Source organism: Oncorhynchus gorbuscha, unplaced genomic scaffold (genome assembly GCF_021184085.1).
Source record: "Oncorhynchus gorbuscha isolate QuinsamMale2020 ecotype Even-year unplaced genomic scaffold, OgorEven_v1.0 Un_scaffold_615, whole genome shotgun sequence".
Classification (NCBI taxonomy): Eukaryota; Metazoa; Chordata; class Actinopteri; order Salmoniformes; family Salmonidae; genus Oncorhynchus; species Oncorhynchus gorbuscha.
Genome location: NW_025745737.1, coordinates 260,547 through 280,750, shown reverse-complemented (window position 1 = coordinate 280,750; position 20,204 = coordinate 260,547). Strand labels below are relative to the sequence as shown.

General features: G+C 44.7%; 1 protein-coding gene across 1 annotated transcript in view; it reads left to right on the top strand.

The window, feature by feature from the left end:
- Positions 1-20,204, top strand: part of LOC124019513 (neogenin-like) — a 155,815-nt gene that overhangs the window by 128,020 nt on the left and 7,591 nt on the right. Inside the window, exons 3-4 of the mRNA XM_046334867.1 lie at positions 8,031-8,306; positions 11,166-11,316. Of these exons, the coding sequence (XP_046190823.1) occupies positions 8,031-8,306; positions 11,166-11,316 (427 nt within the window). The remainder of the gene's footprint in view (positions 1-8,030; positions 8,307-11,165; positions 11,317-20,204) is intronic.

Genomic DNA, 20,204 nt, shown 5'->3' with positions numbered 1-20,204 from the left:
TCTAACAGCAGCTATGTGAAGACGCCATTGATTTCTGGCCACCTGCACACTAGCCAGGTTGTTCCTGTCAACCCCTCTGGTGAGAAGAGTTCTCAACTTGACGGTGCGCAAACTCTATGTTAATTTAGTGCTGTGGTTTGTGTACAGTGACCAGTCCGACTTCCTCATTCAATCCAAGTGGTTGAATGGGTGTCATTGTCTTCCAGTCTGTTTGGTATTCAGTCAGAACGTGTGATCGTCATCTGACCTGAAATACCATGGTTGTCTTACGGTTGTAAGGTTGGTTACAGGTTGTCTTGTATTTTCTCAGGGCTGAGGTTGGTTACAGGTTGTCTTGTATTTTCTCAGGGCTGAGGTTGGTTACAGGTTGTCTTGTATTTTCTCAGGGCTGAGGTTGGTTACAGGTTGTCTTATATTTTCTCAGGGCTGAGGTTGGTTACAGGTTGTCTTGTATTTTCTCAGGGCTGAGGTTGGTTACAGGTTGTCTTGTATTTTCTCAGGGCTGAGGTTGGTTACAGGTTGTCTTGTATTTTCTCAGGGCTGAGGTTGGTTACAGGTTGTCTTGTATTTTCTCAGGGCTGAGGTTGGTTACAGGTTGTCTTGTATTTTCTCAGGGCTGAGGTTGGTTACAGGTTGTCTTGTATTTTCTCAGGGCTGAGGTTGGTTACAGGTTGTCTTGTATTTTCTCAGGGCTGAGGTTGGTTACAGGTTGTCTTGTATTTTCTCAGGGCTGAGGTTGGTTACAGGTTGTCTTGTATTTTCTCAGGGCTGAGGTTGGTTACAGGTTGTCTTGTATTTTCTCAGGGCTGAGGTTGGTTACAGGTTGTCTTGTATTTTCTCAGGGCTGAGGTTGGTTACAGGTTGTCTTGTATTTTCTCAGGGCTGAGGTTGGTTACAGGTTGTCTTGTATTTTCTCAGGGCTGAGGTTGGTTACAGGTTGTCTTGTATTTTCTCAGGGCTGAGGTTGGTTACAGGTTGTCTTGTATTTTCTCAGGGCTGAGGTTGGTTACAGGTTGTCTTGTATTTTCTCAGGGCTGAGGGCTGAGGTGGTTACAGGCCCAGAGTGTATTCTTTCTTGTCACTGTCAGCACCCTGAATTGGTATTTCCAGTCCAATAGATAAAATAACTACCCCGTCTGAAGCTGCCTCTCCTCCGCAGTGTCAGCCATCCATCTTCTGTCTCTTACTTATGGAGTGTTCAGTCTATAGAAGGCTTGTGATGTGTGACGGCTCCCATGTTTTTAGGACTGAACTGACACGGTCAGGAAAAACAACCTGTTTGTGCTTCTATAGGTTTTAATGGGTTGATGCCAGCTCTATGATTGGTGTATGGCCATTCTCATTCTTCAATATCCCCCTTTTCATAGGGTATCGGTAGAGGCCATTTTGGTTTCCTCTGTCAATTTGTGTATGTAGGCTAGCATTGTGTTAGTGTTTTGTATCTGAGCTGTCACAATCACACCTGTCGCCTCACGCTTATAAAGGACACGTGCAGGTGGATACAATTAACCTCTCCTCTACACACGTACAATAATAGCCGTGTGTGTTTTAGTAGGGGTTCTCTGTCGATTCCGTGTCAGGCTTGATGCCAATTACCCTGTCTAGATAACATTGGTGTAATGTCGCTAGATTGGCATCACAAGACATGGTGTTGCATCTTCATGAAAGATATGACGCTTTCGAAATCCCTTCCACTTTTTTTAACAAGATAAATCTGTCGTGAAGATGCTGCCAGACTGGTCATCGCATAATGTTCTCAATGTGACTGTTTGTCAGGTGTTTGTGTAGTATGACAAAGTACCTCAGCTGCTACTTTATTAGATGAATTCAGTGTTTTCACTGGTCATAAGACGCTGTCCAGAACAGCCCCTCTCAGAGAGGATGTTGGTTCTTTTCCCTCTTGCTGCACTGAGAACTGGTTACGGAGGAGCCCCAAGAAAACAGCTTTTCAGGATGCGGTAGATTTCCTTTAGATATAAAGTTCCTTCGGAAGTATTTAGACCCCAGAACCTTTTCTACTTTGTTACGTTACAGCCTTATTCTAAAATGGATTAAATAGTTTATCAATCAATCAATATATCAATCTACACACAATACCCCATAATGACAAAGCAAAAAACTGATATCACATTTAAGCATTCAGTATTCAGACCCATTTAAGAAGGATGGAGGCCACTGTGTTCTTGGTCCTTCAATGCTGCAGAAATGTTTTGGTACCCTTCCCCAGATCTGTGCTTCGACACAATCCTGTCTCGGAGCTCTAGGGACAATTCCTTTGACGTCATGGCTTGGTTTTTGCTCTGACATGCACTGTCAACTGTGGGACCTTATATAGACAGGTGTCTGCCTTTACAAATAATGTCCAATCAATTGTGTTTATCACAGGTGGACTCCAATCAAGTTGTAGAAACATTCCAAGGATGATCAATGGATACAGGATGTTCAACTTTGAGTCTCAGAGCAAAGGGTCTGAATACTTATGTAAATTAGCTATTTCTGTTATTATTTTTTAAATATTTTTTTTAATAAATCAAACATTTCTAACCTATTTTTGCTTTGCCATTATGGGGTATGGTGTGTAGATTGCCAAGGATAAGTATTTATTGAATCCATTTTAGAATAGGGCTGCAACGTAACAAAATGTGGAAATTGTCAAGGGGTGTAAATACTTTCCTAAGGCACTGCAGGTGGTATATTTCCCTCACTGCCTTTTCACTTATCTAACAGAATTGGGTAGGTGAACGAGTTTCTACCAATGTCTTCAGCCATTCAATGATGTCAGACCTGTAACTCATTTGTGATTGGAAGGATGCATTTGTTGACAAACCAAGCTGGTGTATACAGCATCTCTTCCTCATGCGGATGATAGCCAGACAAGCACATAGCTGTCTTCATCTCCCTACTGTATAAAGTATTCATCGTCCTGTGTTGGAGTCATGCAATATGCACCGCCTCTTAAGGCTCTGAACTCACCAGTTAACTGGGTCACATCAGACACACACTTTTAGTGCTATTCAGTATCCTTGGGACGTCACTACCTGAATGCTTAACCCTTACCTATCCCTAACTTTAACCGTTAACCATTTGAAATGTCAACGTCAATGGGGTGACATCAGTGTGACGTCCCAAGGATTCTGTCTAGCATGGCCCACACACGCAGCTCGGCTCTCGTCTCTCGTCTCCTTAACTCCTCATTTAATAGAGAAAAACACTGGAACAAAATGGCCGCCTTTGATTCGGAGGGAGACTGCTGTGTTTGGATTTACGTAACAAGGCAATGAATGTTTGACAGCCAAAGCGGGTGGAAATGTAAGCGATTGTCTTGCGGAACGGTCGCTGGTTATTTATATTGCCCGTGAAGACGATTCCTCCTCCTTTTCCTGGTCATGTGAACCCTGACCTCCCACAGAGCGCCGTTGGTGTTTCCTACCAACACAGAGGTTCTGAGGTACAGTACTGTCAATTTCCCAGGGAAAGATTTATTTTCTCATACCATTACTTAACAGCTTCTGTAAATTCTTCCCCAGCCGAGTCTCTCCGACACTTTGTAAACTGCCACAAAATGGATGAAAACATGAGTCTATCTGCTGCTTGTGATTGTGTGAATCAGTGTTTTAAAAACTGCCTACCTGCCTCCTCCTCGGGCCTTTAAAGAACTCACCGTTGAGAGACTGACTGAGTCATTGTAACAGAGGAAGGATTATGAACCTTCTCAGCGACGTCCTAAAACCTTGAATAAGTGAATGAATGACCTCTTAAACGGCAATATGGCCTCAAGGGATCATGGCTGGGATTGGCTACGGACCATAGAATTTAAGAAACAATAGGCTATGGATGCCTAGATGCGATTTTAAACACAAAGGCAATGTACGTGACACGACACCCACCATAGCCCACACATGGCATATTATCCCCATTATCAGCGTGATGCTGCGTCTTCAATATCACTCAGTCTGGCACAGAGAAACGTCTGATCCATCACATGTCTTCACACTTTTCTTCCTATTGGGTAGGGTGTTGACAATATCCCCCGCAGTAACCAGGGTCATCCTATCAAATCACGCTCTGTGTGCCCCGGTGGAACTGATCAAGCGTCCAGCCAATAAGAAGGATTGTTCTGTTGGTGTGGTCAGCCAGTGTGTGAGAGTGTACCTGAGAGAAGGGGCATGCTATAGGGTGGTAGCACCACTACGTTTGTCACAAGTCACTTAAGTGAGGCTTTATTAGGGGTCTTGATTTCAATGGCACGTTTCCTGTAAAAACTCTTATTTTATTTATTATTTTAAGTTTGAATTATTAAGGAACAGACTCTCCCAAAATGTTCATCTGTGTTCAAGTGCCTCGGGGCATTTGTCTCCCTGCTCCGTCCACACCACTGTTACAAACACTGGCCAGCTATGGCTCTTGGATGATTGGCATTGACAGGACCGGACAGGGAGACGGATATAACACCCGTTAGAGAACCAGTCCTGTGCTGCTGAAACTCAATAGCTGTGTATGAGGTACAAACTTACACCGGTGGGCAATTCCAAAAACCTTTTTTTCTTTCTGCCCCCCTCATTTCGAGAAAGAAAGTTGATCTTTACGGGCTGGAAAAACAGCCATGACTAACTCTCCAGGAATGTCTCCTGGTCAAAAGGAGAACGCCAGCTATTTTCTGCCATAAAGAGACTAATTCTGTTGAATTTCGTTGGAGAGATTCCTAAAGCTTTCTCTGTCTGTCTGTGTGTGTGTGCTTCTAAAAAGTCTAATTCTGTTGAATCGAGTATACAAAATCCCTAAAGCCTGCATATTCCGTTAAGCTCTCTTTACTGATTCTAGACCTGCTTTCAATTAAAATGTTCTGAGCCACATTGTGTGATGCTCAGTTTGCTCAGAGGTGGGGAGATCCTCTGTCTTTTCATGGGTATCGTCCTTAAAGCAGACACCGTGCTGTTTCACTAATCTCCAGAATGATCATTACTTTTACTACCAACAAATGCAGGTAATGTAGGTTTTTAGATCGGGGAATGATGCAAGATTAAGCAGATTTCTTAGTCATCTTCCCTGGTAGTTTGACTTGAGCTCCAAACATGACGTTTGTGTGGTTTGCAGTCTGAGTGGAATGGGTTCTTTTAATTGCACCTCCGTACACTACAGACCTACAGGGGAAGCTGCCCTGCATTTGCACTGCATATCACTCTATTGCACTGCATATCACTCTATTGCACTGCATATCACTCTATTGCACTGCATATCACTCTATTGCTCTGAGTTGATATGAGCCGATCTCACCACTCAGTGTTAATAAGAGTGAAGATCGTCGGCGCAGCAGTGATAGATACCGTCTGGCAGGCGGCTGGAAAATCAGGAGCCACCCTGTCAATTAAATGGGAGAATCGTGATTAATTTAGTGTTAGCTTTAGAATATCCTGTCTATAACACACACACACACAGACACACACACAGACACAGAGACACACACACACAAATCGATGAACTCACCTCAGGTCCACTGCAGATCTGATGAGGCAACAGGAAAGGGAGGCCACCACTGTGGCAACAGGAAAGGGAGGCCACCACTGTGGCAACAGGAAAGGGAGGCCACCACTGTGGCAACAGGAAAGGGAGGCCACCACTGTGGCAACAGGAAAGGGAGGCCACCACTGTGGCAACAGGAAAGGGAGGCCACCACTGTGGCAACAGGAAAGGGAGGCCACCACTGTCTAAATACAAAGTGAAGAGCACGGAGAAGGTGCTCAGGGCACTGGTCAGTCATCTAGGCAGCCAGTCATCCAGCCAGTCAGCCAGGCTGATAAAGTACACTCCCACCTGTGTGTGAGGTTGGGTATTGTGATAGTGTCTCCTTTCGTTTCCATTAAATGGACAATATAGTACCGGTTCTGTTCTTTCCCTCCCTCTGTTGACGTTCCGTCCTAACTAACCCCAGTTTCCTCCCTATTTTCCAACATAGCTATTTAATGACGTCCCTGGGGTCCTCAGGCAGCTGTGAGGCCTGGGGCGGCCATGTATATGCCAGGCTATATGCATTACACATCTGGAGGCAGGTCACCTTTCAGGCATTGTTTGTTTTCAAGGTTGTATTTGACGGTTCCTCGCTGCCTAGAATGTCCTGTACCGAACACAGTGCTGCATTTCCAGATCAGAATCTCCCCGAGAGGCAGAACTATAGGATGGATCCTCTGTCACTGCAGCCACATCAACTCAGAGGCCTTTCAGGTTCTATGTGGACTTTTACTGTGAGAGTGAATGTGTAGTGGAGAAATGTGCAGTGTTTCCCTTTGTCTGTCTTATACAGTAATAGAGAGAGCATAGAAACCAGGCTGTTTTGTGTATGTATGACGACACCACTATGGAGGTGTTTGTTTGTGTGTTGCTGCTTCATCTCTCACACACCAACAGTTAGAAGCGATGTGGTGCTGAGTGAAGACGGGGTCTCAGCGGTGCCCGGGGGTCTCGGCTCTCAGCCTTCTCTGAAGTGGGATATATTCCAGAGCTGTCACTCTCTCACCTCCCTCACCTTCCTCACCCCAACCCCTGAGAGGGGAGCCCAAAGCCTGTAGAGAGAGAGAGAGACACACACACAGCTTCAACACTTCTTCCTGTCTGCGGACACACAGCTTCAACCGAGCCAGAACAAACAACAACCACTGACTCCGCATCGCCAGGGAAACAGCCCGGCCAACCAAAACATTCACACAGGCCACCATCACATTAACAGGCCTCACATTGAATTCTTCCCCCATTTTCTCTCTCTCTGTGTGTGTGTGTGTGTGTGTGTGTGTGTGTGTGTGTGTGTGTGTGTGTGTGTGTGTGTGTGTGTGTGTGTGTGTGTGTGTGTGTGTGAGAAGTGGCCCAATGTTTTTAAAGACCAGATCGTTTAACTTCTATATTATAGTATACTTGCACCGTGTTTCCATTTCGGTCAGGGTTTCTTTCAAAATAAAATGTTGTCGCCGTGTCGTTTCTTGACATACGCCGCTCGGCATAGACCGAGGTTTCAGATCAATGGCTTTAAACGCGGGAAATAATTATCACAGATGAAAGTAGGGAGAGGAACACAAACAGCCTGTGGATTCAGCCTTTTAATTAGTGTTGTGAAATCTTTTCTCACTACAGCAAATGAGCTTCCCTGGGTTCTGGAGCGTTCTGTCAGGGATACATGCATTACTTTACACCAACGTGGATCACAGCCAGGAGTAGTTCAGGCTGGGGTTATTACCTCTTACACATGCATTAGGAATGGATCGGATTTAGAAAAATGTATTTCTGTCCCATTTCTGTCTGATTTGAGACCAGGCCCACTCGTACACAGATACGTAGGCATATTTCCTGATGAAACTGGTTGTACAGCTGTGGAGCTGTAGGCAGTAGCATACTGGCAGAACTCAAGCCTCTTTTGATCTGTCTCCTCGTGCTCTCCTCTCTCTCTCGCTCTCCTCCTCGCTCTCCTCCTCTCTCTCCTCCTCTCTCTCCTCCTCGCTCTCCTCCTCGCTCTCCTCCTCGCTCTCCTCCTCGCTCTCCTCCTCGCTCTCCTCCTCGCTCTCCTCCTCGCTCTCCTCCTCGCTCTCCTCCTCTCTCGCTCTCCTCCTCGCTCTCCTCCTCGCTCTCCTCCTCTCTCGCTCTCCTCCTCTCTCGCTCTCCTCCTCTCTCGCTCTCCCGCTCTCCTCCTCTCTCGCTCTCCTCCTCTCTCGCTCTCCTCCTCTCTCGCTCTCCTCCTCTCTCGCTCTCCTCCTCTCTCGCTCTCCTCCTCTCTCGCTCTCCTCCTCTCTCGCTCTTGCTCCTCTCTCGCTCTCCTCCTCTCTCGCTCTCCTCCTCTCTCGCTCTTGCTCCTCTCTCGCTCTCGCTCTCGCTCCTCTCTCTCTCTCGCTCCTCTCTCTCTCTCTCGCTCCTCTCTCTCTCTCTCTCTCCTTCTCTCTCTCTCGCTCTCCTCTCAACTCAAACATGCTTATGTGTCATAAATGCAACAGCAGAACAGAAATTAAAAACATGAACTTTTAACACCAACCCTCCTCCCTCTTCCTCCCCAGGTATGCCCCGGTTCTCCAGCCAGCCAGCAGCAGCCAGCATACGCCTGGGAGACAGCCAGGTTCTGGCCTGCGATGTCAACCCAGACCTGGTGCCTTTAGCCCGGTGGGAGCGTGAGCGTGAGCCCCTGGAGCTGAGCTCTAGGCTGGTGCAGCTACCCAACGGAGCCCTGGTGGTGAGCAACGCTTCGGAGGCCGACGCTGGGCTCTACCGCTGCATGGTGGAGAACGCTGGGCCCGCCAAGACCAGTGAAGAGGCCCAGCTCACAATACTGCCAGGTAATACTATAGATACTATATAGCTCTACATACTGCCAGGTAATACTATAAATACTATATAACAAGGACTGATCTAGACGTCTGTAGTGCGTGCAATAACCTTTCTTCAGCATCTCTGCTTTGGCAGAGGAAATAAAAGGTACAGTAATTGTAGAATTAAGCAATAAGGCCTTAGGGGATGTGGTATACGGCCAATATACCACGGCTAAGGGCTGTTCTTATGCAAGACGCAACGTGGAGTGCCTGGATACAGCTATTAGGCGTGGTATATTGGCCATATACCACAAACCCCCAAGGTGCCTTATTGCTATTATAAACTGGTTACTAAAGTCAAGTAAAAAATGATTTTGTTATTCCCATGGTATACGATCTGATATACCATGGCTTTCAGCCAATCAGCATTCAGAGTTCGAACCACCCAGTTTAGAATTAAGAACGGTATCTTACAGCATTCAATCGTTAGAATTGTCAGTCGTTTCCCTGTTCCTTTCTCTGCTGTTGTCATTCTAATGGAATCTAGAAAGAACAAAACCCTGTCCTGAAACACTTTCATCAAAAGGTTCAACGTTCTGGGCAAAGACACAAAACATCCACATCAAATTAGATATTTTTCTTGATCAAATAACATGGAAAACAACCACTATTTGTGCAGTATTAATTTACCATCCTTTCAAACCACTTAATGTAAATGTACATTACTGTGTTGTACATAGGCTGGTCCTCTAGGGTTGTACCTGTAGACTTTCTGTCACCATGAAGAAAACTATGTACACTACAGTAATTGAGTACATTGAGACATCAAGTGGTGTGTGATGATGTGGCTCATCTGGTAGAGCATGGTGTCTGTAGTGCTATGGTTGTATCTGGTAGAGCATGGTGTCTGTAGTGCTATGGTTGTATCTGGTAGAGCATGCTGTCTACAGTAATATGGTTGTATCTGGTAGAGCATGCTGTCTACAGTAATATGGTTGTATCTGGTAGAGCATGGTGTCTACAGTACTATGGTTGTATCTGGTAGAGCATGGTGTCTACAGTACTATGGTTGTATCTGGTAGAGCATGGTGTCTACAGTACTATGGTTGTATCTGGTAGAGCATGGTGTCTACAGTAATATGGTTGTATCTGGTAGAGCATGGTGTCTACAGTACTATGGTTGTATCTGGTAGAGCATGGTGTCTACAGTACTATGGTTGTATCTGGTAGAGCATGGTGTCTACAGTACTATGGTTGTATCTGGTAGAGCATGGTGTCTACAGTACTATGGTTGTATCTGGTAGAGCATGGTGTCTACAGTACTATGGTTGTATCTGGTAGAGCATGGTGGCTACAGTACTATGGTTGTATCTGGTAGAGCATGGTGTCTACAGTAATATGGTTGTATCTGGTAGAGCATGGTGTCTACAGTACTATGGTTGTATCTGGTAGAGCATGGTGTGTGTAGTAATATGGTTGTATCTGGTAGAACATGGTTCCTGATGTGCTATGGTTGTGGGTTGGATTCCCACAGGGGACCAGTATTAAATGTATGTGCTCACTACTATTAGTTGCTGTGGATAAGAGTGTCTACTAACATGGAAAAGGACTTAATCGACCGTTTCAGTTTTCACATAGAAATAAGTTGCATTTGCAAAGTATTTCAAGAAACTGTAAAACGTATCATGCAAGTATTTTTATATTCCACAAGGCGGCAGGTAGCCTAGTGGTTAGAGCGTTGGACTGGTAACCGAAAGGTTGCAAGTTCGAATCCCCTGAGCTGACAAGATACAAATCTGTCGTTCTGCCCCTGAACAGGCAGTGAACCCACTGTTCCCAGGCCGTCATTGAAAATGAGAATTTGTTCTTAACTGACTTGCCTAGTTAAATAAATCAAATAAATAAATAAAATAACACATATGGAATCATGTTGTAACCAGAAAAGTGTTAAACAAATCAAAATATATTTGGTCCTTCTGTAGCTCAGTTGGTAGAGCATGGCGCTTGTAACGCCAGGGTAGTGGGTTCGATCCCCGGGACCACCCATACGTAGAATGTATGCACACATGACTGTAAGTCGCTTTGGATAAAAGCGTCTGCTAAATGGCATTTATTATTATTATTATTATATTAACTGTTATCAGACAGTTATGAATGCTGGTAAACACTCAAATACATTCATTTTTAAAAATTAAATAAAAAAATCACAAAAGTAGTGCAGTGGGCCTTTACTAGTCCTGTATTCGCACCCCGATTATAGACATCTTCAGCTCGGGCACAACAAATAATCTGCATCCACTTCCCCCGCCCAAACTACTTCCCGCTGCTATGTCTGTAGACTACTAGTGGCCGATACTCGGTGCAGACCCCTCGTGGTCAGACATTACTGCCAGTTGAACACATTGAGAGACTTGTACATGGTCTCCTCCACTCAAGTCATTTACCTCCAGCATGAACACATTTGACCTGGCCTCATGGCGAGAGAGAGAGAGTCAGTTAAGAACAAATTCTGGGGTTTGAACTTGCAACCTTGCAACCTTCCGGTTAACCACTAGGCTACCCTGCCGCCCCATTGAAAATTAATGCAAGGGAATTTCAACTAATTTCTTGAAATGACCCCCCCCCCCCCAAAAAAAAAAAATCTTAAATTAATTAAGAGGTTATTAATTAAGAGGTTAATCATACCTTCAGAGTCACTGTCTTTTCGCCATCTCAAGGGGTTAACATTGGGCAAAGCAGTTCAGCCAGTTGGGTGACCTCCTGAGTGGTCACCAGAGGTGTTGTTCATATTACTGATCCAGATCAGATCTCACGATGGGAGTCTTTGGAAGTGAGGAATGATGACACACGTTAACCAGAGGTCAACCCTGTTCTTTGTTTGGACAGAAACCGGAGAGGAGAGAGAACTGGAGTTCCTGGTAGAGCCACTTCCTGTGACCAAAGTGGTGGGGGCCAGTTTGCTGCTGCCGTGTGTGGTGACGGGTTATCCAACGCCCTACGTCCGATGGATGGTGGGAGACAAGCTTGTTGAGGAGAGGTGAGTTGGACCCGAAAGCCCTATTCTTAGAGAGGATTTTAAAGGTGTATTCCTTGTGAACCCATTTCTTCCAACTCAACAGTATAAATCAAATGTCTCAAATGGCTGTAAATGACCTCAAATGGCTGTAAATGACCTCAAATGGCTGTAAATGACCTCAAATGGCTGATGACCTCAAATGGCTGTAAATGATCTCAAATGGCTGTCTCACTGGAAATACTTTTTTCATCTCATTGCCATAAGTTACTTTGTTTATATCCATCCATATTAGCACAGAAATCAAGTTGTGTTCATTTGTAGTGTTTGAATCAATTTGATGATTGAATCAGTCATTTAACATGTCCGTAAGGTAGTGTGACTATGTTCCTCTAGCCCTCAGACGTTCCTAGTCACACTCCTATAGCAGTACCAGCTTCCTTTGTGTCTTGTGCCCAAAGTGCAAACACTTAAAGAGCTGGCGCCTGTACCCCGAGGTGTTAACGCCACGGGGCCTGAGTTTCTGAGCGCAACACCGACGGGGCCAACAATACTGCCACTTAAGCAGGGAGACAACAAGGTTGGGCTGCCAGCAGTGTCGGGGAGTTCAGAAATTTAAACCCCGGGAGAGTGTCACACTCTTAGCCCTCCCCTGGGAGAGCTGTGTCAAACCAAACCCCTTGGGAGAGTTGTGTCAAGCCTAACCCCTTGGGAGACCTGTGGATCAAACCAAACCCCTTGGGAGAGTTGTGTCAAGCCAAACCCCTTGGGAGAGTTGTGTCAAGCCAAACCCCTTGGGAGAGTTGTGTCAAGCCTAACCCCTGGGAGACCTGTGGATCAAGCCAAACCCCTTGGGAGAGTTGTCAAGCCAAACCCCTTGGGAGAGTTGTGTCAAGCCTAACCCCTGGGAGACCTGTGGATCAAGCCAAACCCCTTGGGAGAGTTGTGTCAAGCCAAACCCCTTGGGAGAGTTGTGTCAAGCCTAACCCCTGGGAGAGTTGTGTCAAGCCAAACCCCTTGGGAGAGTTGTGTCAAGCCTAACCCCTGGGAGACCTGTGGATCAAGCCAAACCCCTTGGGAGACCTGTGGATCAAGCCAAACCCCTTGGGAGAGTTGTGTCAAGCCAAACCCCTTGGGAGAGTTGTGTCAAGCCTAACCCCTGGGAGACCTGTGGATCAAGCCAAACCCCTTGGGAGAGTTGTCAAGCCTAACCCCTGGGAGAGCTGTGAGGACAGAATAGCTAACAGAGTGGCTATGTGGCTGAGTTAACCCTTGTATTCATTTTCATTTTTGCACGGTCTCTATACACATTCACAGGACTCTACACACTGACACACACACACATGGTCGAGTTCTGGCCAATTCCAAAGTTCCCGCCTTGGTTTGTGTAAGGTTTACCTGGTTACCACACAGCCGTGTTTTCAGTTTGTCCCTTCCGGTAATAAGTATGTAAGTGAAGGAGACAGGCTAAGAAACCGAGACGAGAGATGAGAGCTCATTATTTTGGTGAAGAACGTTGTCTCACACATTTTATCACGCCTCTTCTGAAGTTCAGCTTGACAAGGACATTGTCTCCTTCTAAGGAGAAGAACATCTTCAACGTAGTGTCAGACACTTTCATATCAGCCTCTGTCTCAGTCCCGGTAGAGTTGACTCTCTCACTATCTTGGTATATTGGTCTTGGATGCAGTGTGTCATTTTTGAAAACTACAGCTGAGTGTGGCAGACTGATAAAAGGAGAGTTGAGTTAAATATTCATTACAATAGATGTTCTTCATTGCGCACATTCCAAATATCATTGTGGTACTCTGGGATGGGGGGTTGAGAGGGTGCTTACATTGTTAATTAGAGCTTGTGCTGAACAAATGGGAGGTCCTCCTTTCTTACCCAGGCCACTTTACCCAGGAACACGCACAGCCGTGTGCTGAATACATTAAGTTAGGCCATTCTAACATTGTAACACAGGATTGACAATTGAACAACCGCTGGCAGAGTGGAGATCTGATCTTGTTTCTCCTTCAGCGCGTCCCCTCCCAGGAAGACTTCAGAGGAAGAGAAACCCTGTCACTTTGTAATAATTGGAACGGAGGGAGGAAAAGAGGAGGGAATCCGTACTGAGCCTCATAATTGGTCGACTGTATGGAACCGTATTGCTATCAGAGCTGTTGAAGTAGACTATGAATCCCGTATCTCCCACGACAGGAAGTTTATGGAGATGTGTGGAGATGGCGATGACTCGGTAAGAGGACGATGTTGATTTATGTTCAAGTTCTGGCGCTGACACTCAAAGGTGGTTGACGTCTCGCTGCGGTAGCATCTCTGGCCTGATAAAAAAACAGTTTATAGGATGAGTCAGAGAGAATATGTTTTAAGATGGAGAGTTGGAGGGAGAGGGATCTACAGTTTCTCTACAGGGACTCCTCTACATGGTCTCCTCTACAGGGTCGTTTCTACAGGGACTCCTCTACAGGGACTCCTCTACAGGGTCTCCTCTACAGGGTCTCCTCTACAGGGTCTCCTCTACAGGGTCTCCTCTACAGGGTCTCCTCTACAGGGTCTCCTCTACAGGGACTCCTCTACAGGGACTCCTCTACAGGGACTCCTCTACAGGGTCGTTTCTACAGGGACTCCTCTACAGGGTCGTTTCTACAGGGACTCCTCTACAGGGTCGTTTCTACAGGGACTCCTCTACAGGGACTCCTCTTGCCAGTCTGTTTCTTAGAGAGATCTGGAGATTCATTCTACTCAACAGTGGTTGTGAATGAGCAGTTTCTCTACAGGGACTCCTCTACAGGGTCTCCTCTACAGGGTCTCCTCTGCAGGGTCTCCTCTACAGGGCCGCCTCTACAGGGTCTCCTCTGGCCAGTCTGTTTCTTAGAGAGGTCTGGAGATTCATTCTACTCAACAGTGGTTGTGAATGAGCAGATTCTCTACAGGGTCTCCTCTACAGGGTCTCCTCTACAGGGCCGCCTCTACAGGGTCTCCTCTGGCCAGTCTGTTTCTTAGAGAGGTCTGGAGATTCATTCTACTCAACAGTGGTTGTGAATGAGCAGATTCTCTACAGGGTCTCCTCTACAGGGCCTCCTCTACAGGGTCTCCTCTGGCCAGTCTGTTTCTTAGAGAGGTCTGGAGATTCATTCTACTCAACAGTGGCTGTGGTTGTGAATTAGCAGTTTCTACAGGGTCTCCTCTACAGGGTCTCCTCTACAGGGTCTCCTCTACAGGGCCGCCTCTACAGGGTCTCCTCTACAGGGTCTCCTCTACAGGGCCGCCTCTACAGGGTCTCCTATGGCCAGTCTGTTTCTTAGAGAGGTCTGGAGATTCATTCTACTCAACAGTGGCTGTGGTTGTGAATGAGCAGTTTTTCTCTTATGTCGGTCACTGAGAGTCACTCCTTTAGCTTATGTCGGTCACTGAGAGTCACTCCTTTAGCTTATGTCGGTCACTGAGAGTCACTCCTTTAGCTTATGTCGGTCACTGAGAGTCACTCCTTTAGCTTATGTCGGTCACTGAGAGTCACTCCTTTAGCTTATGTCGGTCACTGAGAGTCACTCCTTTAGCTTATGTCGGTCACTGAGAGTCACTCCTTTAGCTTATGTCGGTCACTGAGAGTCACTCCTTTAGCTTATGTCGGTCACTGAGAGTCACTCCTTTAGCTTATGTCGGTCACTGAGAGTCACTCCTTTAGCTTATGTCAGCTGACATTTTTTTGATAGCTGGCTGCTAGAATAATTGACCAATCTAAACTTAGTAATCATGGTCAAATTAACGGCTGTGGCTCCCCCATTGATTTTGTTAGTCAGTCTCACTCGGATAACATATTACATTTCTAAGCAGTTATCCAGTTTAATTTCCTCCATCAGCTCAATATCACACCGTCTAGATTGCACAAGTTCAACCCTGATATCTCCTCCCTATGTTTTAGATGTGGCTCAGATGAAGGAACATTCCTTCATTCCACTTGGCAGTGTTCAAAACCACACGGTTTCTGGCAGGGGGTTTGAGATACAGGATCCTCAATTCATGGGGTTGCATTCCCTTTAGACCCGGAGGTCTGTCTACTGGGTAACTTCACTAATTCCAGTCTTAGCTTTATAGTTTGGCTTTGCCTAACAGAAATATTGCTAGCGATTGCCAAGAAATGTATTGCCTTGAAATGGATATTTGATTCCTCCCTGCCGGTTGCAATGTGTCTATCAGAAGTTAATAGTCGTATCCCACTGGAGAAAATCACTTACTGCTTGAGGAATAAGTTAGTCATTTTACAGAATTTGGCAACCTTTTATTGACTATATGGAGAATCTCACATCATATTGATTGCATCTCTATGTAATCCTCACATAATGTTTCACACTTAATGTATAATATGTAGCCTACGGCAGGAGCCAAAGCTCGTTATGATCTAACGTCTCATTTTTTTATTTTGACTTTATTTTATTGTATATTTGTGTGTATTTAAAAAAATACATTTATATTTTTATGTACACACGTCTGTTGTCTTGTAGGGTTGTCATTTGTTATATTATTATATATATTAGATTTACGACTGCTGTCGTTAACAAGCGCGGAATTTGTAAAATCAATAACATCACATTTATCTGCCCTTTTTTACCAACCCTTTCAGTTGGCAAAATAGTTTTAAAACTATTTATTTATTAGCAGATTGGGTCCACGCTAATGCACGTTACATTGTAAATTGTGTTTAAGTGATCAGGAAAATTGTTAAGGTTAAATGTTGACATGGAAACTTAGTTTCAGGGTTGAAGTTTGACATGATTTCTACTCCCATCAAGCTAACTGACCCTGTGAGATCTGGACAGTTTTATGTTGTGTCAATCAGTCAAAATAACAGTTTGTAACAACGCTTCAGGAGTTATATTATATATATATATTATATATATATTATATATTATTATATATATATAGTTATATTATATATATATATTATATATAGTTATATTATATATAGTTATTATATATATGTTGTTATGGTCTAATGTTGTTATGGTCTAATGCTGTTATGGTCTAATGCTGTTATGGTCTAATGCTGTTATGGTCTAATGCTGTTATGGTCTAATGTTGTTATGGTCTAATGGTCTAATGTTGTTATGATCTAATGTTGTTATGGTCTAATGTTGTTATGGTCTAATGTTGTTATGGTCTAATGTTGTTATGGTCTAATGTTGTTATGGTCTAATGTTGTTATGGTCTAATGTTGTTATGGTCTAATGTTGTTATGGTCTAATGTTGTTATGGTCTAATGTTGTTATGGTCCAATGCTGTTATGGTCTAATGTTGTTATGGTCTAATGGTCTAATGTTGTTATGGTCTAATGTTGTTATGGTCTAATGGTCTAATGTTGTTATGATCTAATGTTATGGTCTAATGTTGTTATGGTCTAATGTTGTTATGGTCCAATGCTGTTATGGTCTAATGTTGTTATGGTCTAATGGTCTAATGTTGTTATGGTCTAATGTTGTTATGGTCTAATGGTCTAATGTTGTTATGATCTAATGGTTTAATGTTGTTATGGTCTAATGGTCTAATGTTGTTATGGTCTAATGGTCTAATGTTGTTATGATCTAATGTTGTTATGATCTAATGTTGTTATGGTCTAATGTTGTTATGGTCTAATGTTGTTATGGTCTAATGTTGTTATGGTCTAATGGTCTAATGTTGTTATGATCTAATGTTGTTATGGTCTAATGGTCTAATGTTGTTATGATCTAATGTTGTTATGATCTAATGGTCTAATGCTGTTATGGTCTAATGGTCTAATGTTGTTATCGTAGAATGTATGCACACATGACTGTAAGTCGCTTTGGATAAAAGCGTCTGCTAAATGGCATATTATTATTATTATTATTATTATTATTATATTGTCTGATATCTTTTTATTTTTGTTTTAATTGGAAAATGCAAAAATAAAATAAAATGAATCTTAACTTTTCTCTCCACCTTATGGCAAAATGTGTACAATTGCAAAAAACTACTCTTAAACAATATATATATATATGTTTTTATCTCCGCTGGCAAGAGGGGGGTAGCCAACATGTTTTGATCGTAATTTTAGTGTGGGGGGGAGTGTGCACATGTGGGTCCACAGACCCAGACCACTGTGGGTCCGCAGACCCAGACCACTGTGGGTCCGCAGACCCAGACCACTGTGGGTCCGCAGACCCAGACCACTGTGGGTCCGCAGACCCAGACCACTGTGGGTCCGCAGACCCAGACCACTGTGGGTCCGCAGACCCAGACCACTGTGGGTCCGCAGACCCAGACCACTGTGGGTCCGCAGACCCAGACCACTGTGGGTCCGCAGACCCAGACCACTGTGGGTCCGCAGACCCAGACCACTGTGGGGCCGCAGACCCAGACCACTGGGTCCGCAGACCCAGACCACTGTGGGGCCGCAGATGAGCAATAATAATGATTACTGCTGCAGTCAGCTCTGTATTTACTCTGTTAGACATTTTGCAACATGTAGCTGTTGCAAGAGCTGGTCATAACATATAACATGGTGTCTCTACCCTGATAATGTATAAGGGAAAAAGATGATGCTCAGTCTTTTACTTCTGCTACTTCTGCCTGTACATTCTAGCTCTGAGGTCAAATCAGTAGCATCTGCAAGGCTGTGTCCCTATGTAGCCCCCTGGTGGTGTGGATCTGCTAGTGTCGGGCAGTGGGATGAAGTCATGACAGGTGACCCTTTTAAAAGACGCTATGGGCAGGAGATAGCCTAGTGGGTAGGAGCGTAAGTCATGACAGGTGACCCTTTTAAAAGACGCTATGGGCAGGAGATAGCCTAGTGGGTAGGAGCGTAAGTCATGACAGGTGACCCTTTTAAAAGACGCTATGTGCAGGAGATAGCCTAGTGGGTAGGAGCGTTGGGCCAGTAACCAAAAGCTGACAAGGTAAAATTATGTTGTTCTGTCCCTGAACAAGGCAGTTAACCTACTCTTCCCAGGTAGGCTGTCATTTTTAATAAGATTTTGTTCTTAATTAACTGACTTCCCTAGTTAAATACAAACAAATAAATAAACACTGTTCCCCGGTAGGCTGTCATTTTTAATAAGATTTTGTTCTTAATTAACTGACTTCCCTAGTTAAATACAAACAAATAAATAAACACTGTTCCCCGGTAGGCCGTCATTGTAAATAAGATTTAGTTTTTAATTAACTGACTTGCCTAGTTAAATAAAGGTCAAATAAAAACACTGATCCCCAGGCACCGATGATGTGGATTAAAACAGCCCCCACACCTCTGATCAGAGGGGTTGGCTTAAATGCGGAAGACACATTTCAGTTGAATTCATTCAGTTGTACAACTGACTAGGTCTCCCCTTTCCTTTACAAGTGAAGAAGCCTCGTTCCTAATTCTCTGACCCAGACACACTGAAGCTTTGTAAAAAATACCTATAGCCAAAGACATAAGATTTGCCATTAATCTGGTTTAAGCACTAGCAGGATGGTATGTTGCAAGTTGCGTGTTGAATATAAATTGATCTCCTCACCCCGTCTTGAATCTCCTACAAAACAGCCAGTCTTGTAGCGACTCTGAGTTGCCCGTCAATCAGCTCTGTACACACAAGGCCAACGATCATGAAAGAGACCGTCAGCTTTTGTTCTGGCAAATATCCTGCTATCACCTAATAGAATCCCCGGCAGTCAATAAAATGGATGAATAATGCATCACTGGCAAGCGACGGGGTTGACATTGCATGTAAATCATATGCCTCAAGCCTCTCAGAGCGGCTCTCTTCTTGTCTTGGCTCCCTCATTTCAATATGATTTGGTTTATGATATTTACTTGTGTATGACTGGTATTCAGCGGGGTAAATGTGTTTTTCAGTGGGACTGTAATGGGATGACTTTCTACCCTCTGTGGCTTTGGGAAGTCCTACTTCCTGTGCTGGAGTGTGGCGTTACCGGCGGGGGCGGCAATAGGACCTCATGGCTTCTGTGCCCCTGATCTCTCCCAGCTCACACTGTACCTTTTTATCATATACGGTCGTCTGTATCCTCCATGCTTTCCCCATCGCTGTCGTCGCGTCCTTGACATTCTCATTTTCTGAGCATTGTTTCTGCTCTATCAGAGTAGAGGAAATGACCTCCTCGCCTTTCCTCAAAGTTAGTGGCACACTGTAGGCAACACAGCCCTGAGTAAGTTCACCTGATAACCTGATCTTGTAGTAATCCCCAATAGAGGCGTGAATAGGCTTGGTGATGGACTGTAGCTGCTCAGACAGACATGATCATTTCCATCTGCTCGTTATGGGCGGCCGCTGGGTTGCCTACTGCTTTGTGCTAGTTAGAAGTTGGCCCAGCCTCATTGTACACTGATTACAGCACTATTGCTCACTCCGCCCTCCCCAACCTCTGATTGATTTCTAGTTTGCAAGACCTCCGTTCTCGATCCAATTTTAGGTTAATCGCTGCACTCTCCCTGCCGGCTCTCTTTAAAAATGATTTTTTTAAGAGGCCCTGAAAATTGACACAACATAGAAATATATAGATGTTAGGCAGCAGTTTTCCTCCACGTCTGGGAGAAGGCCCGTCAGACGCCACCTATCAATGTTAATGGGCTGTGATTTTCGCTCGTTCTTTTGTGCAGCGTCAGCATTAACAAGATTAACGGCGAGTCCCCGCCTTTTGCTAGCTCGCCGTTTCTGCACGGCAGATTTATAACCCACTTATTAAACGGGTTTCGAGCGTGTGTGGAAACGCCGTCGTGGCGTAACGCTCTGCTGCGGTGTTGGTGGGCAGGCACAAATCATGTGTCATCGGAACACAAAAAAAAATGGCTCCCTCACCTCGAGAGCTTAGGCTCGGAGAAGAGACTCATAAATGCTCATGTTATTGTACGTCCTATTAATACTGTCAGAATGAAGCACATTGGAGGTCATTGATGG